Source organism: Gracilinanus agilis, chromosome 2, assembly GCF_016433145.1.
Source record: "Gracilinanus agilis isolate LMUSP501 chromosome 2, AgileGrace, whole genome shotgun sequence".
Taxonomy (NCBI): Eukaryota; Metazoa; Chordata; class Mammalia; order Didelphimorphia; family Didelphidae; genus Gracilinanus; species Gracilinanus agilis.
In genome coordinates this window covers 77,220,862-77,247,941 of record NC_058131.1, presented here as the reverse complement: position 1 = coordinate 77,247,941, position 27,080 = coordinate 77,220,862, and the positions used below count along the sequence as shown (strand labels likewise).

The window sequence follows — 27,080 nt, the reverse complement described above, 5'->3', positions numbered from 1 at the left end:
GCCTATAACTAGTGATATGAATGACCATAACTTATTTAAGGCAACTCTTTTATTATAAAGAATAAGAAACCGAGGCTCAGAGCCTTTCTCAAAGCTAAATTAGTCATAGGATCAGGACAAGAACAACATCATCTAGGAAGGAGAGATATTGTTATCATAGCATGTGATGCTGAGCAAGAGGATAGTTAAAGCTGATGAGGAGTGGTATAGATTTGAATATATCTAATGTGGTATGTAAATAAAATTAAAATGATAGGTATATGCATAATTAGATGATATTTTATAATCAGATAATCAGAATTTTATAATTTGATTATCAGAATTCATTCCTTAATTTGATGACCAGGCTATTTGGAGAAAGGGAATCAAAGTGAAATTTATCTCTATCTTTATTATCTCTATTTTTCCCTATAAGTAGACTTCAATGAGTTTGAATCTTTGATTTTCAAATTTCAATTTCAATTTATATTATCTTGAATGAACTTCAACATTAGACTTATATTATTGTTCTATTAGTTGGTTTATCCTGATTCAAATTTGTAAATAAAGTCAGGCAAAGCCTGAGGCTAAATTTACAATATTTACCTACCTGAGTAAACCCAAGCACTTCTCCTATGGGGAAGATTCTTTAAAGTTAGCACCCTTTCATTAATCAGTTTTGGGAAAAGATAAGATAAATAATTTTATGATTTATTTCAGATATCATCTCCTTGAGAATAGGACTTAAAAGAGTTTCCTTAGGGCTGCTTTCATTTCCCTGTTCCTCAGGCTGTAGATAAAAGGGTTCAACATAGGAGTCACCACTGTGTACATTATAGATGCAATAATGTTCCTGTGGGCTGACCGGTTGGATGAAGGGCTAAAATAAACTCCAAAGACAGTCCCAAAGAATAGAGAAACTACAGAAAGGTGGGAGCTGCAGGTAGAAAAGGCTTTCTGCTTCCCTTTAGCAGATGGGATCCTTAGTATGGCCAAGACTATATACACATAAGAGATGATCACACAGAGGAATGGAATTAGGCCAGCAAGACCACCAATGGTGAGGATCATTAGCTCATTAATGAAAATGTCTGAACATGACAACTTTAGTAGGGGGTTAAGGTCACAGAAGAAGTGGGGAATTTCATTTTTAGCACAGAAAACTAGTTCATTCATCAATAGTGTGTGTAAAAGGGAATGAAGAACATTAACAACCCATATAATTGAAATCAATAGGAAACAAAGTTTGTGGGTCATCACTATGGTGTAATGGAGTGGGTGACAGATAGCCACATAGCGGTCATATGCCATTGTTGCCAGAAGAAACTCATCAATTGTCCCAAACATGATAAAAAAATATAACTGTGTCAGGCAGTCAGAATAAGAGATTGAGTTATTCTGAGTTTGGCTATTCATCAAAACTTTGGGGACTGTGGTGGAGATGAAGTTGATGTCAGCAAAAGACAAGTTGGCTAGGAAGAAGTACATGGGGGTATGGAGGTGAGTGTTGGAGCCAACAGCCACAATGATGAGTAGGTTTCCAATTACAGTAATCAGATACATGAGTAGAAATAGCCAGAAGAGTAGTTGCTGGTGCTCTGACCCCTCAAACAGTCCCAAAAGGATGAACTCGGAGACAGTGGTCTGGTTTTTCCAACCCATGAATCTGTTCAGAGAAAGACTTATTATGCAATATGAGTAAATAAATAAATAATTATTTGATCAAATCTTCTGTGATTGAAATGTAATGTTATTTTGGTCAGAGGAGCCTTAAAAACATCAGTGGTCATGGTACTATTTTGATCTACTCAGTTAAAAAGAGACAATTAGGGGGCATAGTGTATAGAGTACAAGAACTCTTTTGTTCAGATTTGTCCTCAAAGCAGATTACTTAGCTTCTCTCTGTCTCAGTTCCCTCATTTGTAAAATATGTATAATTCCACTACTTTCTTTGCAGAGTTGTGGGGATACATTTAGATAACATTTGAAAGGTGCCTTGTAAAACATAAAAGTGATACATAGATAATAGTTTCTGTTATCATTATTTGAGAAGCAAAGTCAAGCACCCTGAGGAGAATTTCTAACTTAAATCAGAAGTAATTATTACTTAATATTAATAACATATTAATAATTTGTATATTATCCCCCACCGGGCCTCAGATTTTCCATTTACAATATGAGAGAATTAGACTAGACCATATTTAAACACCTTTTCAATCCAGTTAGTTTATCATTCTGAAATCTTATAAACATCTAGTATGTTGTAATATGAGGCTGTAATTATTCAACAGATTGTGTTGACCAACTTCAGCTCTATGAGCATATAGAAGATAGAAAGGCAGTGTGATTAAATCTAGCCTTGGTTCCAGAAAGACATAGTTTCAAGTACTGTCTCAAACATTTAGGACTTAAGATTTTAGGACAGACCCTGAAGTTCTCAAATAAATCACACCTTACCTCAAAACTCTCTCTAAGATGATTAACTTGAAGTTCAGCATCAGTGAAGAAAGGGAATTGCCTCCCTGGGATTCCCATATACCAATTACAGGTCTGGAGAAAGAGACAGACAGAGAGATAAAGAGAGGGAAATAGAGAGAGAAAGATATAAACAGACACAAAGAGAGACATAAAGAGACTGAGACAGAGATAGAGACAGTGAAAGAGACACAGAAAGACAGAAACAGAAGCAAAGTGTGAGAGACAAAGAGACACAGACAGAAAGAGAGAGGAGGACAGAAAGGCAGAGAAAAGTCAAGACTGAGACAGAGATAGAGAGAGTCTCAGAGACAGAGAAATGGAGAATGGAAGTGGGTGATTTAGCCAAACTGGACTTCTTATTGTTGCTCATACGTGGTTCCATTTCCTATCTACTTCTTTGTACTGGTTATCCCACATGCCAAGATTGCATTCCCTCTTTTCTTCTTACTCTTAGTATTCCTTCTTTGTTTCAAAACTCTACTCAAACACGACCTTCTATGGAAAATTTTTTTCTGCTACTAGTGTCTTCCACAATTACCAAAAGTTAGGGTTCTTTATAAGATAATGTCCTTGAAAGCTGGGCCTATTTCATTGTCTTATGCACACTATTTGTTGATTGTAAACTGCATGCAATGCCCCAACAAGGAATTTCTCCAATTATTCTATTTTCAATATTTTACTCCCAACTTGAGAATTCTAGCCAAATTAGAAGTAGAACTTTCTTGTGTTCAGAAGGCCATCATCTCTCTTCATTAATTCTGAGTTCTTTGCTCCATGCCTAAAATTTAACTCTAGTTCCTTTTTCTTCCTTAGAGAAGGAATGAGGGAGAGAAAGAAAGGAAAAGAATAAGAGAGGGAAAGTGGGGCAGAGAGACAAGAAGGAAGAGAAGAAAGAAGGGAAGGAAAGAAGAGAGAGAAAGAAAGAAAACATAAGAGAGATAAAAAGAGGAAGAGAGAAAGGTAGGGGGAAAGTAGGAGGGAGAGAGTGAGAAAGGAAGAGAAAGTGAACGAGGCAGAGGTAGAGAAGGATGAAGAAAAGGGCAAGAGAGACGGGAGAGGATACAAGTAAAGAGGAAGGAAGACAGAAAGAGAAAGAAGATAGGAAAGAATAGAGGAAGGAAAGAGAGAGAAAAAGAGGGAGAGAGAACGAGAGATCATTATAGCCAATTTGGGAAAAATTAAAATCTCTTGTCACTACTTCTATGCAAGGTTTGTAATATTTTTACTTTATGTCTTCCTTCTTTTCAGGTGACCTGTAAATGAGTCTCTTGAAGATAATGTTTCTCAGATATCATTTGAAAGCTAAATTGTGAAAAGGGTAAAAGGGACAAATTGGAAATGTTGCAAGGGTTGTGGAAAAATAGGGACATTAATACACTGTTTGTGGAACTTTGGACTAATTCAACCATTTTGGAGAGCAATCTGGGATGATGCCCAAGATTTATGAAATTGTGCTTATCCTTTGACACAGCAATACCACTATAACATATGTTTCCCAAGGTGATCATGGAAAAAGGAAAAGAACTTATCTGTTTTAAAATATTTACAGTATTTCTGTGGTGGCAAAAAATACTAGAAACTGAAGGCATGCCCATCTATTGAAGAATGGCTAAATAAGTGTGGCTTCTGATTTTGATGAAACACTACTTCAAGGTAAGGAATGATCAACATATTAATTTTAATAAAAATATAGGAAGACTTTCATGAAATTGTGAAGAGAGAAATGAGCAGAACCAAGAGAACATTATATATAGTAACCGAAATATAGTTAAAAAACAACTGTGAGAGTACAGCTCCAGAAATAACTGATATGAATAAACATCCATGACATAAGTGTATTTTATCAAATAATGCATTCTCTGGTGTAGTGAGGGGAGAGAGAAAGTAGATAACTGAGAACTCTAATGTAACATATGAACAAAATAATTAAAAGAAGAGAATGATGCTTTTGTTTCTTTCTCTATTAATCTTCACCCCAATGCCCATGACTTTGCTTCCTACCTGAGTTTCCTGAATTTCCTCACATTAATATATCTCCTTACCTCACACATATTCCAGTGACTTTTTTGTTTACTCTATTCCTTTCAAATAAGGTATAACCTTCCTTAATCTTATCCTAGTTCCATTCCACCAGGACTCATGAAACGCAATCTGTTTCTTTTTATTCTAGTTCAGAAAGAGAACATGCACTAATGACATTATAGGAGTGTTAGAAGTACCATGTTAAGTTTGAAATGTACTTAAAAATAAGTTGAGTGTAGTGGAAACTTATGGTTTCACATGTAGTCTTCTTTGTTCATTCTTTGTTTAGGGAAATAGCCATGTTCCTGATAATTGTCAGGCTTATAATTATATAAAGGAAAAATTTAAATAATCTTGACTTAGATTACTGTTAGTGATATGAGTTGTTACAAATGAGGCAATATTTTAAAATTGCAAACCTCAAAACCCCATATATATATTTGAGTTACTACTATTTTACCACCACCACCATCACCACCACCACTACTACTACCACTTAACTGCTACTGCTACTGCTACCATTCTTGCTACTGTTCTTGCTGTTGCTGCTCCTGCTCCTACTGTTGCTGCTGCTACCACAATCATCCAGGTTGAGGAATCAAAGAAAGAATGTCCCCAACTAGTGCTCACCCTTTGTATTCTCAATTACAAAGGACTGCTTGAGCAATACACATGGACAGTTAAGGATAAAACATGGAGTGAAAAATAACTAAAAGGTAAGAGGGAAAGAGATGTGAGTTACCAGAAGCTTAGTATTCCCTTTCCTAAATAATCATTTCCCTTTTTAAAACAAGCTAAAGGCTTCTAGAAGTAAATTAGTTCCTTTACAAATTGTCAAATTTTTTACTTGACAATTTGAAAAATGAGAGAGACTTTAGCTGAAGTAAAATTATTTCAATAACAATGTTGTATGTATATTAATAAAAATGTCTAATCAATCCCTCTTTTATCTGAGAGATGCTCTTCACATGGATGCTGGAATATTAGGAAAAGAAAGAAAAATAGAAGAGAGAACATAGATGGAATTGGCTATTCCAAGCCCACCATGCCTTACCCAGCTGATGTGTTCTGATTTCAGATGTCACAGATCATTGCTTCCACTACCTCCACTTTTCTCCTCTCATCAAAAGACACAAGCATTGAGGGTGATCAGAAGGAGCATTGAGTCCCTCTGCTACTAGCACAAATATGATTTATAAGTTTTACTTCATATTTTGTTCTGAATCAATGGTAATTATTGTCCTCATAGTTTTCTCCACTGTCATATTTGTACATCACAATGTCAAAGGAAACATTTAAGTGTACTGACACTGAGGTGCAAGAACTGAGAGTTCTAGATCAAGATGAAAACATACCAATGTTCTTATGGTATTTTCTTCCTAAACATATACATTTATGCCAACTCTCAATGCCTTTTCTTCCTAGTTTATATATTGCTCCTATGAGTTATTTTTTACTGACTTATCCAAAAACTTTTAAGATATATGACCCCATGTTTCATCAGCATGTTCAGTATTTATTCAGTTCATTATTGTCTCATCTCTTTTTAAAAATAGACAATTCTATGTAGAGCCAAACCCCAATAGGCCTGAACTTGCAAGTTCTCCCCTGGTAAAAGCTTGGCAAGCAGAAGCAGAAAGAAAGGAGGGAGATTTACCATAGGTCCTCAATAGTCCCATTAGAACCCAAGAGTCTTGAAGATCAGTTAGAGAGCTTTTCCTCAATGATTTGCATCATTCTCTAGAGTAATTAACCTTACTCTTTAAAGGCATGATTGGAGTGGTCTTTAGCACCTTGGACAAAGCCAGGTCATTTCAAAGTCATAGGAGGACCAAAGATACTATGCTTCCTTCCTTCTCAGACTGCTTTACTTGTTGATGTCTAGGAAAAGGAGTAAGAGAGAACACCTACCTCCTCCCAGGCTTAAGGTCTTATAAAAATTTGTTAGAATATAATATTCCACAACATGAAGTTCTCAAGTCTAATTCTATGATTCCCCCAATTTCCTTTCTTAGTGCAATGAAAAGAATGCTAGATTTGGAATCAGAGGACAGAAATGAAATAAACTGCTATAGGAGAACACTGTACACAATAACAGTAATATTATATGATTAACAGATATCTTCCTCAAATCTGAATGTTGGGGTTAAGTTAAACTTACACCTTCAAGCTTGTAAGATTTACATTAATATACAATAAGTCCAAGTATTATATTTTATAATATTTATTAATAATAACTTGAGTAAAAGAAATAAAAGGACAAAAGTAAAATCCTGAGTCAAGAAAAGTTTTCCCAGCCATGTTAGCAGAGAAAGAGAACAAGGGGCAGGGTTACACATAAACTTTATCTCCAAAACATAAGGACTTAACTTGAGAACGAAAGTGGAACGCTGGGATTTAGAGTTCTGGGGAACAGAATTCTAATTATACAAGCTTTAATTGTAAAAGTTGTTCAAGTGACACATTAAAGAGTTATGGGGGAGGAGGACAATGCCCCTCTGTCAAAACACATGGCACTCACTAGGCAATGAAAGGTTAAAAACTAACCAATCTTACTTTTTTACCTTTATTAGAGAAGAACTGGAGAAGGATTTTTGAGGTTTTCCAGCTCTCCAAATCCACCTCCAGGCACAAAGTCAGGTGCTTGTAGGCCTAGAAGGGCTGCAGAGGCATGTACTCACGGTTGGATCTTGGATACGCTGGACTTGTCGAAGTGCTCCAACAAAGTCCAGCAATACCAGGTACCATGACTCTGAGGTCTTGGCCTGAGTCATTTGGGCTGCCAATATTAAATTTAGAAGTGGGGTGTGTATGTACATATTTATTTTATTTGCTGGAGAGCTTGTTGTTAAACTTTCAGGTGTACACTGCTAAGGGGAACCAACCACCTCTGGAAACAGTTCATTCATCTTTTGGATAGATGGGAAGAATTTCCTTACGTTGAGCATTTTTGCCTTTGTAATGTTCATTCATTCTCCTAGTTTAGCTCTCAAGGACAAGCAAGATAAATCTAATCTCTCTGCTCTTATTATAATAAAATTAATATAATGTAATGTAATATAACATAATATAACATTTAATGAGCACCTACTATGTACCAGGCTTTTGAAAATGATTATCTTGCTTTCCCTAAGTCTTCTTTTCTGTAAGCTGCACATTCTCTCTTCCTTTAGCCTCTTTTCCCAAGATATAACTACAAGGATCTCCATCACCTTGCTTTTACTGTCCTCTGGATGTTCCTTAACTTATTGAGAGTTTCTCCTAAAATTTAGTTCCAGGAGCCAAATACAGTATAACCAAGTACATAGGAGCTATTATCCCACTAGTTCTGGATATTAGCTCCTCTTGATGCATAGTGTTTATTGTACAAAAATATCTCACCTGAATGCATATGCTATCTTGTTAACTGAACTCTGAAGAGAGGAAAAAATGGAAAAGGTAAAGGGAAGGCCCTGTAGACTGAATAAAGAATCAGAACCTTCAACAGGAACCATACTGAGCTTTTACGAAGCAAATCCTTAAACTCTATTCACTATAAGCACCTTTGCCAGGGTAATTGCTTTTTCTAATTCCATAGGATTAAATTTAATTTTGCAGTAATTTTTCTTTCTTTAATTCTGTAGGAGTCAACTGTAACCACAATATAGAACACAACTATGGCTACTGGTTCTTTGTTTGCACCCTAGGGCTTGGTTTGCCATAGGGGCTAGAGGTAGGCACCTACTAAAATTCTGTAGAAAAACACAATAACTAGATGTAAACCACATGTGGCAAATGACTTTTGCAAACTCCAGGTACTCAATACACCCCACAAACAGCAGCTGCAATAGCAAGTATAAGAGACTACAATGAAAATAGCAGGCACAAAAAATCTAGAGCTACTCTCAACGACAGCATCCAGCTAGTTGAGAGAGGTACCAAAGCAGGCAAGATGCAGCAGACATTGGACATCATAATAGAAACACAGAAGCATGGGATTGTTGTAGGAGGTGAGTTAAACAATGAAAGTTGTGTGGAGCAGGGAGAGCAGAGCCATGTTGGCCCTTCCATTATCCAGATATATCACACTTTATGGCAGGCTCACCACAGAAACCCAGTGCAGTGATTAGCATACAGCCTCATATCAGTCTCACACCACTGCCTCTCTACTACTCCTCTGGGTTCAGCCAATAAAAGCTCATTAAGTGCCTATTCTGTGCCAGACACTATACTAAGTGTTGGGCATACAAAGAAAGATAAAAGACAGTCTTTACCCTCAGAAAGCTTGTAGTCCAATAGAAGAGACAATAGGCAAACAACTATGGACAAAGGAGTCATAAACAGTATAAAAAGGAAATACTTAACAGAGTTTTCCCTGAGAATTAAAAGGTGTTGAGAAAGGTACTAAGAATTAAGAGGTGTTGGGAAAGTTATTGTAGGAGGTAAGACTTTAGCTGAAACTTGAAGGAAACATAGAGTCAGAGGTTAGGAGAGCATTACCTGCATGGGATATAGCCAGTGAAAATGCCTGGAAACTGAGAGTAGGAGTGAAGTATGAAGAAGGGTAAGGAGAGTAGTGCCACTGGATAAGAAAACATGATGGGATTTACGGGGATAAGATGACTGAAAAAGTCATGGGGGGTTATGAAGGGCTTTGAGCACCAAAGAAAAGATTTTGTATTTGATACTGGAGATCATGGGGAGCCACTAAAGTTTATTGATTAGGTCAGTGATATAGTCAGTCTTGCTTTAGGAAGATCACTTTGACAGCTCAGTGGAAGATGGAATAGAATGGAGAGAAGCCTGTGGAAAAAAGACCAATTAGAGAATTGGAGTAGTCTAGGTGTAAGTGAGGTATAGGTCTTTCAGGGACAGGTAAACCAAGGGCATATTCAAAAACTTGTGAAAATCCGCATCTCAAACTCCATTTCAAAATGCAATTCAATCTCCTCCTCTACCCCATCTCTAACATCTCTGCCTTCTGGTTTCCTTGGTTTCTTTCATGTCTCAGATAAAATCTCATCTACAGGAAACCTTTTCTAATTTTCCTTAATTCTACAGCCTTCCTTCTGTTTGTTATTTTTAAATTAACTTTTACTTAGATTCTTTGTCATATTGTAGTTTGAAGGTTGTCTCTCCCTTTAGATTGTGAGCTTCTTGAGGGCAATGACTTTTTTTTTTTTTTTTACCCAGCAAGAATCTGTTAACAGTTTTATTTTTTTATGTTAAATACCATGGGACAGGATTGTAAGGATGAAAAACTCAGTCAACAACTGCCTCACAAGGGATAAGAAAAATTCTGCCATGATATTAGCAAAGGTAAAGGAGAAAATTTACACTGTAAGAGGCACCATTTCCCCACAGAATACCTCTTGGCATATTCCTGAATGAGTGGGATTAGCAATCTAAATAAATCATATTTCAAGAGGTAACAGCAACAGATAAAATTTAAAGGGATTATTAAAATAACATTTACAAGACTGAACAATTCTTGAACTCTTATTAAAACCACAAAGAAAGAACAATTCTTTATTTATGAATTTCATAAAGGACTGAATGTGCAACTGACACCTGCTATTGATGATCTGATAATATACAATTTGTCCAGTAGCTGAACAGTTTGTTTTTATTGTTTTCTATCCGTGAGAGATCATTAAAGGCAAAGCCTATTATGACGCTGTACACAAAAAAAAAATGGTCACTGTGGGCCATACTACCAATGAAATGGTAGGTAAACAAATCTTTTTCTGGTCAAGAAAAAAAAAAGGAAACAGCACTCTGCATGCTTCACTCTACAAGATGAATTTCCCTAGAAAGAATCCAATGAAAATGGCTGCAATTACAACAAGAAGTGAAGGAATCACGCCTGAGCTTGGTTTTTCCACTGGTGGTGGTGGTGGTGGTGGTGGTGGTGGTGGTGGTGGTGCTGATACCTTTCTGAGCCTTAAACCTTCATCCCTCAAGTGTCGATTTTCTTCTGTTAATTTCATCATTTCTCCTTGAAGTCTTTTACACTCTTCCATTAATTTTCTTGTTTCAGTATCATTGAGTGAAGTACTACTATACTGTTTATCTGGTTTTGCATTCACTGGAACAGCTTTGCTTTCCATATCAAGCAATTTATCATTTTCAGTGGGCATTTCAAATATGCATCTCAATTTAGAATCCATCAGTTCATCAGGCTTTGCTTCTTTCCACACAGTCTCCATATCTGCAGTGTTTGTTGGAGCAAAAATCGTCTGTACCATAAACTTGTGTTTACTCTTCTCATTTGGATCGTAGTCAAAAGGCTGTAGCATTACTGAAACAGTTACAGTCAACCCTGGATCAATAACTCCACTGTTTGGCCTCACACAGTACCGACGAGGTGCTGTTGTCTTCACTTTGAAACATACTTTTCTATCTGATGGATTTCGTAGTTTAAGATTTGTAGTGACTACATCTGTGAAGGGGCCTTTAAATTTGAGATCTGTGGGCGGGTCGAGGAGCAGGATCTGCTTGTGCTTGGCCATGGCCCCACCAGCGGCCGCCATCGAAGAGAGTGGCAATGACTTTTTAATTTTTTTATTCCCAGCAATTAGCAGAGTCCTGGCATGTACACTTAATGTTTATTGATTGACATTTATGGACATCATCATCCTTTCATTTACACAGCTTTGCAAATTTGGTGTCATCCTTTATTTTTCATTCTCCCTTACCTTCTCTATATCCTATTACTTACCAATCTTGCAGGAATTCCACCCTGCCATTTCCAGGATACACTTACAGATTTTACTTCCATAATATCTCCAACATCAATGTCCACTTCTCTACTCACATTGCTCTCAACCTGGTACTATTTCAACAGCCTCCTAAATGGTCTTCCGACCTCAAATTTCTCATGTCTTCTATTCATTCTCTCAAATGGGTGCCAAAAAGATATTCTGGAAGCACAGATTTTTATCATCACATTCTCTTGTTTAAAAATTTCTAATGGTTCTCTACTCCCTCTAGGACAGACATTTGAACTCCAGGTCTGGGAATGTTGAAACTATCTATCTGTCTATCTATCTATCTATCTATCTATCTATCTATCTATCTATCTATCTATCATCTATCTATCTACTTATCTATCTGTCTGTCTCTATCTGTCTGTCTCTATCTTTCAATCATTTTAATATATACACATATATAACTTTTTATACAATTGATTTCTTTGGAATCCTATATATTTTGTGTATTTATTAACATTATTCAGAAAAGGAACCAGAGTTCCAAAGGAGCCCCTCACACAAGCACAAAGGTGAATAGCCTTTGTTTTAGGATAAATTCCATTAATCGGTATTTAAAGTCCATTACAATCTGACTCCTGCCTGCTTTTCCACAATAAGCATTCTACCTATTAATTAGACTTCTTCACATACTATATTGCAAACCAAGTGGCCTATTTTCTGTTCTCCATATGTGGCATAACATCTTCTAGATCTGTTCCTTTGAACTAGTTGTCTTCCACACTTTCTCACCTCTGCATCAATTACTTTAATAATAAATAATAAAATATCTTGTAATATTTCACCTTCAGAAATTCTGTTAAAGATAATATTCTTAATTCAGAATGACATGCTTCTTTAAAACTCAGCTCAATTGCTGATTTACCCTTGAGGCTTTGCTAAATCTACCAGACTCTCATGAACCCAAAATCAATTTTGAATTTTCTTTGCATATAGTTTACATTTGCAAATAGATATCTGCATGTATATATGTACACACACACACACACACACACACACATATATATATATGTATATATATATATATATACAAACATTTTATTCTTCCGATAGAATGTAAGGTTCTTATTTTCTTCTTTGTTGCCCCAGCTCTATGTACAAGGGTTGATATAGAATAAGTGTTTAATAAATATTTATTGATTGATTATTGAATGTTTGTTTAATTCATTTAATTTCCATAATTCTAAGACATTCACAAAATTGCTTTTGTCAGAATCAGTCTCCGTAGAGCTACTTTCATGTCCTGATTTCTCAAGCTATAGATAAAGGGATTAAGCATGGGGGTCACCAAAGTAAAGATAACTGTGGCTACTGTGTCCACAGCTGAGTAGGAGGATGAAGGGCGCAGATAGATGCCCATTATGGCCCCATAGAAGAGGGAAACCACAGTGAGGTGGGAGCCACATGTGGACAGGGCTTTCTGTATCCCCTGAGTAGATGGGATCTTCATTACATTGGAGAATATGAAAACATAAGAGATGGCAATGCATGTGAATGGGGTAACAAACACCGCCCCACCCACAGTGAACACCATCAAGTCACTGATGTAGGTGTCTGAACAAGAGAGCTTTCGAACTGGGTAGGGATCACAGAAGAAGTGAGGAATGGCATTGTCAGCACAGAAGGACAATTGAGCCATTAGTAGAGTGTGTAAAAGGGCATGAAGATTAGTGATGACCCAGGATATGGCCACCAGAAGGATGCAAAGTCCAGGGCGCATGACCGTGGTGTAGTGGAGTGGGCGGCAAATGGCCATGTAGCGGTCATAAGCCATAACCACCAGGAGAAACCCATCCATATTTACAAAAGTAATAAAAAAATACATCTGCATCATGCACTCCACATAAGAGATGGCATTGCTTCCCATTATGTGATTCAACAACATCTTGGGGATTGTAACTGATGAAAAGCAAATGTCAACAAATGAGAGATTGGCTAGAAAAAAGTACATGGGTGAGTGGAGTCGGACATCCAAACCAATGGCCAACATGATGAGCAGGTTCCCAGTCACAGTGACCAGATATACACACAGGAATAGCCAAAAGAGAAGTTTTTGCTGTTCTGGCTGGCTGGAGAGCCCCAGGAGAAAGAATTCAGAGACAATGGTTTGGTTTTCTCTCTCCATATCTGCCAGAGACACAATATGCAATTGTGGATTATGGCAATATAATAATAGAGTTTTAATACGTACTTATAGTCTTTATTTAGGAATAGTTTTCTTTCATGCCCCCAAATACAAGATATTTCTTCATTTTGTATTAATTTAACTGTAAAGTTATTTAGCCTAGCCTTTTAGACTAATGATCAAATACTTACGTTAGAGAACTGAAATTTTGATCATCTTTGAAAACTGACTTAAAGATAGTCAACAGAGAAATAATGTAAATTGCTCTGCATGGAGCAACTCATAGATAGTGAGCTTACTTAGCAATTAATGTCATGAACAGTCTTTGCAATGTTCATAAAGGGCATATAACTATGACTTTGCTATGATGAAGTGAACATTTTGATTTGTTTTCTACTGACTCCCATTCATACCTCTGCACTACACCGCTATATTCTTTAGTAGTTTTCCTGCAAATCATTTAAGCTGTTGTTAGTAGTGGGAGGCAGCCTTGGAGCAGAAAGCCTTAGGTTTACTGAAGTCCAGTTTCTGACACATAATAGTTGTGTGACTCCAGGTATTTAGCCTCTTACCATATCCTCAGTTATGACTTCATGACTATAAGTGCCCTTTTCCAGTGTGTTCCATTTTATTTTTATTACATTTTATTTGTTTCAACTAACAATTTTTTTCTTTGCCTCCCAACTAATCTATTCCATTGAAAAGAACACAGATATGCATAGTGAAGCAAAACAAATCCTCACATGGCCACAACCTAAAATCATGTCTAATTTTGCATTCTGAAGCCATCTCCATTTTCTTAGGAGATGGGCAGCATGTTGATTCATCTGTCCTCTGAACTCATAGTTATTGAATGTGTATAAGTTAAAAAAATGAAGACCTAAATGACATTTGCACTGGTGTAGAGATTTTTCCATACTAGCAATCTTGGGCAATGTTCAAATCACAGATTCATATTCAAAGAATTGATGATGAAAGATAAATAGGTAGGTAGATGCAGATAAATATAGACAAATAAAAACCATTGGTAACATTTGTTTCTTTTCACTGGGTTTAATCTACAAGGTAGATCTTTAGTTGAGATTCAGTACATTGCTAGTGATATTATAATGTCATTTTTTTATTTCAAGCAACAGAAATTCACTTAAATAGTCAAAAATGCCAATGTGATAAATAATTTTATAGTTAGTTTTAAAAAATTTAACATAAATAAAATTTAATACTTATAATTAAAAATTTTTTAACAATCAATATAAAAGAACAGTGAAGTATATATACTGGGAAGACAATTGCATTTGGAATCTGAACATTTGGTTTTAGTTTTTAATTTAATAAACATTACTGTTTATTAATGATATGGCCTTGATTGAGTCTTTTAGTTTCCATGAATCTTGATTTGTAACATTTGGAATTAATAAATTTGTATCATCTAGTTCATATTATTATTTTGGACCATTTACCTTAAAATACTTAAATTTGAACCTCAGTTTTTATAAGCTACATATGTACAAGGGAAAAAACTAGATTTGGAGAATGGTGAACTAGGTTCAAATATTTACTCTGCTACTTAATATCTGCATAATCTCAAGCAAATCATTCAATTTCTCTGGATCTCAGTTCTTCACTTTTAAAATGAAAAGGTTAGACTGGAAGACATATAGAGTCAATCTAGCTTTAAATCTATGATATTTTGGTCCTATGACTTAACCTTGATCTTGATTCAACACTCTTAGACATGAAAACTCTTTCCTAACTCACCAAAATGTCCTTAGGAAGCTGCTACATTTCTCCAAGATTCCAAGATGGTTTGTGCCCAGTCTTTTGGTGGCTCCACATCAAAGTTTCCTTATAGATTGTCATAGATGTTGGCTTCAGCTTAAAGACATCTTCCTTCAACTCATTTCTTCTGTTATTCTCCACAAGACTCAGCCTCCACAAAATGACTTCTCTTTTCCATAATGCAGTAGAAAAAAGGGAAAGAGAAAGCTGCATAGCATACTTCTTTGTGAAGAGTACCAAAACCCTTAATGGTTTCCAATCAGAATAAACTTAATTTCCCATGTTGCTTTTAAAATATAGGGAATGTTAGGGCTGTAGATAAGTAGAACATTAGAGCAGAAAGGGACCTTAGAGTTCAAGAATTCCTTGGGTAGATTAGAGAGCACATGCTACAGGAATCCAGAGAAAGGGAATTCCAGTGTGGATTAGACTGAGGAGAGTGGGGTTTGGCTGAGCCTTGATCTGTGGATAGCATTTGGATAGCCAGAGATGGGTGAGAGCAGTTCAGCCAAAGGGAAAGAGGGAAGCCAGGCTTTGTGGGAAAGCAAAGCACTTGGGGATAAGGAAAATAGCTTAGCTGGGTGGAGGGTGCACATCAGAGGAAGAATAAGAAATATAGCTAGAAAGTACAGTGTGGTCTCTTGGTAAGAGTCAAATGCCAGATAGAAAACTCTTGACTTTCTTTAAAATAGAAATGCTAAATTTCTATAAATTCTCCCTAGCCCTAGAACAAGACAATCCTGTTTCAATGTAGTGGGCAGCCTACTGAATTTAGATATAGAAAACCTGGTTTTAATACCAGCTCTAACTACTTATAGGACCTTTGGCTAGCCAAGCTCTTTTGCATTGGTTTTTAGTTTCCCTCATCTTTAAAATAAAAGTTTAGGACTAGCTGATGTTTAAAATGTTCCTTCCTGCTCTCAGTCTTAGAATTCTTTCTTAGGGAATCACAGCCTAGCCTACTTATACCAAATAGGAACTGAGCAACTATCCCAATTGTGATTTTTCTGTTTTCTGCTGTAATTTATGACCCATCCATGGTGAGGCAAGAGACAGGCAATGATTGCCTGAGATCCAATTTCTCATTGAACTTTAGCTGAATTGAAAAATGGAGCTGCACGTGTGTATCTGTGCATAGCTATTATTTATTTGTGAGAACATGAGTTGTCTGTGTGTGTGTGTGTGTGTGTGTGTGTGTGTGTGTGTCTGTGTGTGTGTGTGTCTGTGTTTATGTCTGGGTTTTTGGAAGCAATCCCCCAGCTCTTCTTTTGCTATGACTTACCTAGTTTATAAAGACCTTAGAAATTGTTGCTTAATACCCTATTTCTGTTACTTCTACTTCTTTCTTCCAAGCAATCAGAAATTCTAAGTCAGCAGTTGGTTGAGGGTCGAGCGAATTTCTCCCTGGATTAGATGAGGTGGAAACAAGGGCTGTTTGTCTTTGGACAAGATAGGATTGGTTTACCTAGTATTTTTGGCCCAATGGGAGTTTGTGTCAGGCTGGTGGTGGGAATATTTACCAAATTCAGAAACCTCTGAGATTTGATACCCATAGCACTTCATTAAAGATAAAAATGGAGTAATGTCCCAGATATATTCACCTTTCCTATAGTTTTCATGTTAATATGTGGAAGTGACTAGGGTCCAAATTGGCCACTTGCTATCTATTACTTTGGCAAGCCATTGTCTCTATTAGATAAAAAAAGAGAGAGAATTGGAATAGAGTATCTCTAGAGTTTTTTTCCTTCTTTAAAGTTCCATTTTCAAATCCTTTTATGATTATATGAATTTTGAATTTAGAAGAGATCTTATAAGATCTTAAGAGATCATTGAGCAGGCCTCCCCATAATCCTCTCATGATGTATAAGTTCTATCAACAAAATCCTTAACAAGTTGTCAGTCTCTTTTTGTATGAAGTTAATGATAGAGAACTCACTACTTCTCAAAGCAATATATTGCATTTTCAAATAGCTCAAAATATCAAAAACTTTTTGCTTAAATTGATTTAAAAAATCACTTCTCTCTATGTACTCTTGTAGTCACTTCTTATTCTTAACACTTCTCATAGCACCACAGTCACATACCCCAATTTGTGAAGTCATTCTCCAATTAATGAGAATAACCTCAATTTCAAATTCTTTGCCACCCACAAAAAGAAATGATCACACACACACACACACACACACACACACATACACAAGTTCCTTTTCCTTTTTTATCTCTTCGGGTTACAGGTGATAGTAATACATTTCTGGGTCAAAGTTTATTTTAGCTCTTTGGGCATATTTGCAAATTGCTCTCTAGATTCATTAGAACAATTCATAAATCCTCCAACAGTGAATTAGTGGTCCAATTTTTCAACATCTCCTCCAACATTTGTCATTTTTATTTTCTATAATATTAATCAATCTGATGCTGGTGTGGTACCTCACAGTTGTTTTAATTGGCATTTCTCTAATCATTGATGATTTAGAAATTTTTTGTATGACTAGAAATAGTATTGATTTCTACTTCTGAAAACAGATCCTTTGACCATTAATCAATTGGGAAATAACTTGTATACTCATATATTTGACTCGGTTCTTCATATATTTGAGAAAATGAGGTTTTTATCAGAGAAAATTGCTATAAAATTTCTCTCAGAGTTTTCTGTTTTCTTTTGAATCTTGGCTGCCCTGGATTTGATTGTGGAAAACTCTTTTAATTTAATATTATTAAAATTATATTTTTATTTCCATAATGCTCTCTAACTCTTATTTTATTATAATTCTTTCCTGATACATAGCTCTGTAAGGTATTCCTTGCTCCCTTTCTTTGCTTATAATATCATCCTTCATGTCTAAATCATGTACCTATTTTGGCCTTGTCTTGCTATATGGTATGAAATGTTGTATACCTAGTTTCTCCCAAACTACTTTTTAGTGTCCCAACCAATTTTTGTCAAATAGTACAACCTTATACTTAATGTTTGAATCTTTGTTTTTATCAAACACTAGGTTCATTTACTACTATGTGTTGTGTATTTAATTTATTCTACTGGTCCATCACTCTATTTCTTAGCCAATACTAGATTGTTTTAATGATGACCACTTTTTAATACATTTAAAGATCTGGTCCTGCCAAGATCTGGTCCGTCACACTTTTTTTTCCATCCATTTCCTTGATATTTTTAAATTTTTTTCCAGATGAATTTATTATTTTTTCCTAGCTTTATAAAATACTTTTTTGGTAGTTTTCCTTATATGGTATTGAATTAATGAATTAATTTAAGTAGAATTGTCATTTTTATTATATCGACTCGATCAACCTATGAACAATGAACATTTCTCCAGTTGTTGAGCTCTGACTTTATTTTTGTGAAAAATGTTTTGTAATTATGTTAATGTAGTTCCTTGGTTTGCTTTAGCAGGTTGTCTCCCAAATATTTTATATTGTCTATAATTATTTTCAATTGAAATTTTCTTTCTATATCTTCTTGCTAAACTTTTTGGGCAATATATAGAAATACTGATGATATATGTGGGTTTATTTTATATCCTGTATTTTTTCTGATATTATTAATGATTTCAGCTAGTTTTAGATTTTTTAGGATTCTCTAAGTATACCATCATGTGTAATATAGATTTTGATAGATTTTCAAGTAGCCATGTTGGGGCAGGAGTTGCCAGTTGAAAACTCAGAATGCTAGAATGTTCCTGGGTTGGCATACCATGGCATGAGACCAGTTGACCATTGAAATTGCCTTACAAAAGGAGATGAGCCCAAGCCTCTTGGACTCAGTCAGAGTTAGTGGGGGAGATCTGGGTAGACATATCCTTCTCATCTAAACTAGGTTTCATAGGCAAGGGATTAGTTGTCACTTCATAAGAACAGTAACCTCAGCTTATGCTCATATTGTCAATCAATACCATCTTTCAATTTATTACAAGTCATCATACTCACAGAAGATCAACGGAATATCATTTTATCATCAAGTTGTAATTTGATCAAGACAACAAACAGAGCTACTTCATCCTGAGCACGCCTGATGGTCTGTTGGCCTCTGCCTGGACATTCTGAGGCTACAGTTCAATATTCAACAGAATCTTAATACTTTTGAATTAGATCCTGAAGTACATTAGAAGCTCCTGAAACTTTCTTCCCTTCCCTTGGTTTTCCTAATTACCTTATACTCTATTTATTTACCTTTTATATTAAATCTTTCCAATTAATAACAACAACAACTACTGACCTTTTGTGTGCTGGTCAAAGTCAAGGTAGAGAAGAGGCAATCATAGCAGAGTTCAGCAGAAAACTGGACCACAGGAGTATTCAGATTCAGTCTATGAATCTGAAACTCAATCTTAACAAAAAGCAGTCAGAGCAGGCAGAGGTAATTGTCCAGAATAACAATACCAACACATCAAGGTATCAACAGCTCTGTGTAAAACTGCTAAAGAACTAGTTTCCTTAGTGACCTGTAGTGATTGGTCAAGGCAGAGTGCTGTGTTTTCTACAGACTTCCTGTCAGCACCAAAGAGAGGCTAGAGCTCTACTGACATCCAGGGCTCTCCAATCTCACTCTTTCCCCTTGGCCTTTCTACGGTCATTTATAACTTTTAATTGCATCATTACACATGTCATCTGCAAAAAGCGATACTTTTATTTCCTTATTGCTTATTCTAATTCCTTCAGTTTCTTTTTCTTCTCTTACTGCTATAGCTAGTGCTTCTAGTACAGTACTGAATAATAATGATGACAACAGATATCTTTATTTCACCCTTGCTCTTATTTTGAAGGCTTCTGGCTTATGCCTATTATAGACAGTGTTTGATAATGGCTTTAGAAAGATGATGCTTATAATTTTAATGAATACTCCATATATATATTTTTTTCCAGTGTTTTTAACAGGAATAAGTGTTGCATATTGTCAAAAGATTTTTTTCTAAATCCATTGAGTTAATCACATTTTTATGACAAACATAAATATTTCAGTATAAAAGGAACAGAAAAAGAAAATTTAAAATAATACAGCTTCTATTATATGTAAGTTTTAAAATCTGTACATATTAATTTTAATACTTTAGAAATAAATAGAGCACTTAAATATAGATAGAATTTTTGAAAATGAAGATTTGGAAGGACTTTCCAGAGAGGAAGAACAGAAGTCTAAGAAAAGATAAAAGGTGGGAATCAAATTGGCATGTATGAGGAAGACAATGAGATCAACTTTTCTGGAACATTTAGAATTCAGAATGGGCATGAGAGATAACAAATCCTAGAGGTCCAATAACAGAAAGGGGAAAGAGAAGCAACATACAGGGGAATAATCTGTATGTACATGTTCAAATTCCCTGTGGGGAAATAATTAGTATTGGGAAGACTTGAAGGCAGTTAGCCAGGTATGATATCTGGAGATAAAGATTCAGGTTAATCCAAAAGGAATAGGTATTACGTAACCCTGGTCTGGGAGGGGGGAATTGAATGACCCCAAGGATTGTAGGAAGCAGATGTCTCTGAATACATCCTTCAACCTAGGAAATCCAATGACATGTCATGAAATTCCCAGAAGACAGATGCCCTTACACTCCACTCTTTCCTAGGACTCAGGAGGATAAGGGCAATAGAGAGAGATGGGAAAATTACTCCATTCTTGCTCATGAGGAGTTACAGGGATCAGATCCCACAGGCTCCCAAACTGAGTCAATGATGTTGTTCTCTCTTCTGTCTCTGGACTCAGTGTGTGCATAGTGCCTGGCTAAATATCACAAGCCTGGGAGATTCCTACAAACAGTTCATATGACTTAGAATGGCACAGAGGATAAGATGCTGGGCTTGGAGTCAGAAAGAACTGAGTTCAAGTCCTACCTCAAATACTTAATTTTGGTACTCGGGACAAATAATGTCATCTTGATGTGATTCAGCATTTCATCTGTAAAATGAGCAGACTGAATTTATTTACATTTAATATCCCTTCTACATTAAAATTAATGATTTTGTGATATACTATTTTTTCTACAAACTACTCTCAAGACAGGTGAGGAGAGAATTAATGTTGCTGATGCTTTGGCCCCTAATTGTGTTGTCCACCATTCCACTCTGCTTACCCTGACCTGCTTCTTTTCTCTGGAGCCTCATTTTTTATAAGAGCATGTGCTGTGTCTGGTGAAAGAAACAATCTACAGCTAGGTAATGAAATGGATCCCCTTCTGCCTTTGATTTTAAAATCTTCTAACTGATGCAATCTTTGCTGTCCAAACAAGGAGAGAAGGACCATCAATGTCGACATTACTTCTGTGCCAGATCCAGGAATAAAAAGTATGAAAAGGCTATTTTCAGCAATGGAAATAAGGTTTTACAGTGGCAGTAGATGACGATTTCCCTTATTCATCATTCTTCCTCAGTGTGGGTCCTCTGATCTAAAAGATTCAGATCATTATTATTATTGCTTTATGGATACAAGCATGACTAGCACAATTAAAAATGTTCTGAAAGTGTAAAGTATAATTTTTTAAAAAAGAAAAAATCCTTTTTAAATGTCTGGGGAGAGAGTTTCAATTTAGAAGGAACCCTGTGAAGTATCTGTATAAAAAAGTATAACATAATAAGTGAGTGTACAAAGTTAAATATGTATATAAAGTATGTGTATAAAAATATAAAGAATTCAAATAATCTTGTTCTGATTTGCAATTTTCTTATATTTGCAAGATGTGTTAATCTTACATTTTGATTTAGTAAATTTAAATTTTAGTAAAAAATTTTCATGTAATTACTAGATTTAGACAATTTCAGAAGCAGAAGTGATTTAATCTATCCTGGTAATTCATCCCACTCAGAATTCCTCCACCTATATCCCTTCCAGGTGGTTATAGTCATCATAATAATTTTAACTATTATTTAAACAATGCTTTAAATTTCATAAAGTGATTTTTATTTGGTATCTCATTTAGGTCTTGCAACAGTCTAATGAAAGAGGAACTAAAGTTTTATCTCTATGTTACAGGAGGAGAAACTTGAGGCTTAGAGTTCAAATAAGTTGCCCATGTTCACAGAGCTAGTTGCCATCAGGGCTAAGTTCTAATCAATGTTTTCCTAATTCTAAGGCCAGCACTCTCTTTTGTTCTACTCCCTCAAGAATGCCTGTCTATCAATCTTGTTTTAGGCAATAAATAACTAGGTGGTTGTTGTTCAGTCATTCCAGTCAAATCCAACTCTTCCTGTCCCTCTTTGAGGTTTTCTTGGAAAAGATATTAGATGATTTGTCATTTCCTTCTACAGCTATATTTTACAGATGAGGAATTGAGGCAAACAGAGTTAATTGGTTTGCCCAGGGTCACAGAGTTAGTTTCAGAAGCCAGATTTGAACTCATGATGGTGAGTCTTCCTGGTTCCAAGTTCAGTGTTCTATCTATTGTGCCAACTAGCTGCCTAAATACTTGGATTACTTGGGTCAAACATGTAACACTTCTCTGCTTTATTAGCTCACATGATCAAATGAGATAAATTATGAAAAACTGTACTATTATTTTTATCATTTTGTCATTATTTTCCCATACTACCTCTCTGTACATTTCCAGATGCAGTAAACAAAGAAAGGGAAAGGAGGAAGGATGGGAAATTAGCCTGAATAGATGGGTTGGAGACATGTTGTAAAAGGCTTTAAACACTAAAAGGAGTTTGTATATTATCTTGGAGGCAAAAGGGAGTCACGGAAATTTTTAACAGATTAGTGATGTAGTTAGATTTATTCTTTAAGAACATACACTGGATAGCTAGATGGAGAATTAATTAGAGAGGGAAGATCCTGGAGGTGGGAAGACGAATAAATTGCCATAGACTTTGAAAGATTTAATAATGACTTGAGCTAGAGTAGTGGTCACGTAAGTGGAAAGCTACAGACAAACTAGAATAAAGGAGGTAATAGTTCCATTGTACTCTGCCCTGGTCAGAACATAATTAGGGTATTGTGTCCAATTCTGGGAATCATCTTTTAAGGATGACATTTTCAAAATGGAATGTATCTATGTGATAGGGTCATCAACATAATAAGGGGATAGAAGACCAGGTTGCATTTGGATTAATTGAAGAGGCTGAGGAAAAAAAAAAGATGTGGGAGTCATGATAGTTGTTTTTAAGTATTTGTAGAGCTGCTATGTTGAAGAATTCAAAATTTTCTTCTTGGATCTAGAGGATTGTATTAGGAGAATGCACAGTCTTGTACAGATGAGCAGATTTTTGCTTGATATAAGATAAAATATTCCTAAAAAGTAGAGCTATTCATGAGCTGCCCCAGCAAGTTGTGAAATACCTTTAAATGCAGGTCTTTAAACACAGCCCAGATCTCAGAAAGAGAATTTCTCTGAGGTTTTTTCTGACTCTGAAATTCCATGTAACTCTCTGAAGCAATTTGTGTATCAGAACAAGACTTTAGTGCCTAAGACAATTCCCATCCCAATCTGAATATTATACAGTGAATAATACAAGGAAGTATTTCATGAAGGACCTTCAGAATGTGAGGTTTATTATCTGTATATAAAAAGAAAGGTTGAATTTAATTGTCTCTAAGGTTCTTTCCAATTACAAATTTTTATGAGTCTCCATTTGAATAGCACATGAAAATTCATCACTTTTGACACTTAGAGCTTCACAGTTCTTAACAGAAATGCATTCACAGAAACATAAACTGTGCAAGCAAGTGTTAGAGCTAACACTTGCACATTCTAATGAAGTAGGACTGATTTGAAGTATTCAAAATCTATAGCTATGAAAACCTGATTTTTACTCACAAGGCAAATACGATTAGTCCTATGGGAGATAGAATTGTCATATTTGATCTGTCGCTATTCCAAGTCACTATGTTCTGTGAATCCAATAATCCCATCTAATAAATATTCTTTAAGCACTGACAAAGTGTCAGTCATCTCCATGTTGTTGGAATGCCCTTTCTGCTTTAGAATGTAGGATTGATCCAATCTCTAATTTCCATACCAGCTATTGACCAAGTAGAAATAAATAAATGGAATCTTCTGATTAGAAACACTCGGTGTGGGTTTGGGAGTATAGATCAAGCAGTTTAAGTATATGAAAGATTTCAGAAACAAAACTAGTAACTAGAAGATGAATTTTCTTGTGATGGAAAAGTGTATGACAGGGAATAAGTATTTCTTTGGTGCCTACTATATGTCAGGCACTGTGCTAAGTACTTTAGAAACTATCTTATTTCATCTTCACAACAACCATGGAAAGTAGGTGGTATTATTATCTCCATTTTACAGATGAGGAAACTGGGACAAATAGAGCTTAAGTGGCTTGCTTAGTGCCACTCAGTTAGTTGGTGTCAGAGGCTGGATTTTAATTTGTGTCTTCTTTTTAAGCTAAACACATTTTCCACTGCTCTCCCTAGCTCCTTGTTGGGACATGTAACATAAATAACATTTTCCTCTCCATAGAAAATGTAGTTTGACACTGATGTGTATTTTACATATTATTTTTAATAATCCAAAGAGATTATTATTGGAACATTATACTCTTCCTGTTATCCTTTTTTCCCTCATTCTCCTGCAATAATTCTATTTGTCAGCTTATAGATACTTAATTACTTGAACTTTATAGAGTTTCTTCTGTTATCCTCTTCTTCCTCTTTCTCCTATTTGCCAACTTATAGATATCTTTAGACATTGATTTTTGCGCATTAACTGTTAATTGATGATTGTACATCATTTCAAGCTGACATGCCCAGAGGGCCTCGTATGGTCTCAGAATGTATTAATCCATGTTTTTTGCTCCAAATCAATAGGCTACAAGAGCAATCCTTATATCTTCCTGGTGAGTAATGGAAAAAAATTATGCCAATATGTTGCTGACATGTTGCTGACACTCCTAACCACAAATCACTTGAAACCATCAGTTCATTCAATGCATTTGATTTCTAATAAGTTCTGTCCAGGTCAATGTAGTGCTATTCCTATTTTCCCATGGCATAATCCATTTGAGCATGGCCATCTTTTGTGGCCATAAATAGCTTTAGAGAAGGGGAGAGTTTATTCACAGAAGGAGCTTCCACAAGCATAGGGTAAAGACTTTTGTATCAAGGCTATTTGGATTTAGAGAGAGGAGTATTAGGAAAAAGACTAGGTTGCTGAAATTCCTTTCCTTTCTCTTTCCTCCCCTAAACCCCAAACTTCAACTAACAAACCTGATTTCAGTAAAGTAAGGGTCCAATTCATGTACTAAGAATGTGGAGAACAAATACATTTAGGAGACAGGACTTGAGGAGAGAGGCAAAACGTCTGCCACTTGTTAGCTCTGCTGCTGTCCATAAATCACAAACTTCCTGAGCCTGTTTCTTCATATATAGGGTTAAGATAATAATATTTTCCTAGCTGCCTCCTATGTGGTTAAATCAAGGCTCATATTGTGTGATGAATGTAAAGTTCTCTGTAACCGAGTTGTCCTACACAAAAGTGATCTAATCCTTCCACATTTTCTTTGTAGACCCGTATCTAAGATGGAAAGCAGCAACCTCACTTCAGTCACTGAGTTTATCCTGCTTGGCCTTTCCAGCAGACCTGAGCTCCAGGTGTACCTCTTCTTCTTCTTCCTCATGGTCTACCTGATGATCTTGCTGGCAAACCTGCTCATTGTCTTGTTGATATTAGTGGATTCGTGCCTTCACACCCCCATGTATTTCTTCCTCACCCATCTGTCCATTCTAGAAGTCTCTTACACATCCTGTGTGATTCCACAGATGCTGGGACACTTCTTGGCAGAGAGAAAGTCCATCTCTTTCTCCCGTTGTGCCCTACAGTTCTATACGTTCCTCTTTTTTGGCATTGCAGAGTGCTACATCCTCTCAGTGATGGCCTATGACCGCTATGTAGCCATCCGGGATCCCTTAAGGTACTCCATCATCATGAACTGGAGAGTCTGTGGAGGGCTGGCAGCTGGCTGCTGGCTGGGTGGCTTTATAGCATCCACAGTGGACACAGCTGCCACATTCCAGCTTTTATTCTGCCGGGAAAATGTCATCAATCATTTCATGTGTGAAATGCCTGCCCTGCTACACCTCTCCTGTACAGATACTTCCCATGTAGAGATGGTTATGAATATCCTCTGTATCTTTACCCTCTTAAGTCCTGTTACATTCATCACCTTCTCATATATCCACATTATTTATGTTGTCCTGCACATTCAATCTGCCCAGGGACGCAGAAAAGCCTTTTCCACTTGTTCTTCCCACCTTCTGGTTGTCATGATATTTTATGGTACTGTACTATCACTCTATATTAGACCTCAATCACTCTCTTCCCCGAAGTATGATAAAATAATTTCTATATTTTATGTGGCCTTCACACCTATATTTAATCCTCTCATCTACAGCCTGAGGAATAATGAGGTAAAAATGGCCCTAAGAAAAGTCTTGGGGAAAAGCAGAAATACATAAAACCATATGATACTTCTATTATCTCCCTTTCCCCCTCTCAGGTCTGGGCAACCCAAGAGCCATTCAGAATGGTCAGGAGCACCTCTTTTGCCAGGACCCAATCATATTCTACCTTCTCCTTATCTACTTCTGGCACATCAAGGACCCTCTTAGGAATGATAGGAGGCAGGAAATGGGCCACCAATGGGGTGTTCTTCACTTTTTTTCTCCCTCACTTGTTCCCTCAGCCCATGACTACTTAGAACTAATCTGGAATGTCTAGGTATCAAAAAACCTGCCATCTCTGGGGGCTTTCATGCCATGAACTTTCCCCTAACCTCATTTCCTAACCTGGGCCCGCTAAAATTCATTAGGACTGCATGACTGTTTAAAAGTTTGGATGGGAGATGGGAGTGACCAGCTCTCTTCCTTCTGGTGAGATGTAACCTAACTATTTTCTATGCCACTGACTTCCTTGCTTACCATCTGCCCTATTTCTCTACCATCCTGATCCTAGCATTCTGATAAGGAAATATTTGGCCTTGCC

The 27,080-nt window shown here is 36.2% G+C and overlaps 7 protein-coding genes across 7 annotated transcripts; 1 reads left to right on the top strand and 6 right to left on the bottom strand.

Annotated features, from left to right (window-relative positions):
* Nucleotides 1-723: 723 nt before the first annotated feature.
* Nucleotides 724-1,641, bottom strand: LOC123233306 (olfactory receptor 1G1-like). The gene has a single exon (XM_044659451.1). It carries the CDS (start codon nt 1,639-1,641, stop codon nt 724-726), a length of 918 nt encoding a protein of 305 aa, XP_044515386.1.
* On the bottom strand, nt 724-1,641 carry LOC123236811 (olfactory receptor 1G1-like). Its single transcript, XM_044663249.1, has one exon. The coding sequence runs from the start codon at nt 1,639-1,641 to the stop codon at nt 724-726; it is 918 nt and encodes a 305-aa protein (XP_044519184.1).
* An 8,510-nt stretch (nt 1,642-10,151) lies between these two features.
* Nucleotides 10,152-10,991, bottom strand: LOC123236815 (vesicle-associated membrane protein-associated protein A-like). The gene has a single exon (XM_044663254.1). The coding sequence runs from the start codon at nt 10,989-10,991 to the stop codon at nt 10,251-10,253; it is 741 nt and encodes a 246-aa protein (XP_044519189.1). The 3' UTR covers nt 10,152-10,250.
* LOC123233305 (vesicle-associated membrane protein-associated protein A-like) lies at nt 10,251-10,991 on the bottom strand. Its single transcript, XM_044659450.1, has one exon. The coding sequence runs from the start codon at nt 10,989-10,991 to the stop codon at nt 10,251-10,253; it is 741 nt and encodes a 246-aa protein (XP_044515385.1).
* Nucleotides 10,992-12,420: 1,429 nt separating this feature from the next.
* LOC123233304 (olfactory receptor 1361-like) lies at nt 12,421-13,353 on the bottom strand. Its single transcript, XM_044659448.1, has one exon. The coding sequence runs from the start codon at nt 13,351-13,353 to the stop codon at nt 12,421-12,423; it is 933 nt and encodes a 310-aa protein (XP_044515383.1).
* LOC123236807 (olfactory receptor 1361-like) lies at nt 12,421-13,353 on the bottom strand. The gene has a single exon (XM_044663246.1). The coding sequence runs from the start codon at nt 13,351-13,353 to the stop codon at nt 12,421-12,423; it is 933 nt and encodes a 310-aa protein (XP_044519181.1).
* Nucleotides 13,354-25,618: 12,265 nt separating this feature from the next.
* LOC123233303 (olfactory receptor 2F1-like) lies at nt 25,619-26,554 on the top strand. Its single transcript, XM_044659447.1, has one exon. The coding sequence runs from the start codon at nt 25,619-25,621 to the stop codon at nt 26,552-26,554; it is 936 nt and encodes a 311-aa protein (XP_044515382.1).
* The last annotated feature ends 526 nt before the right edge of the window (nt 26,555-27,080 follow it).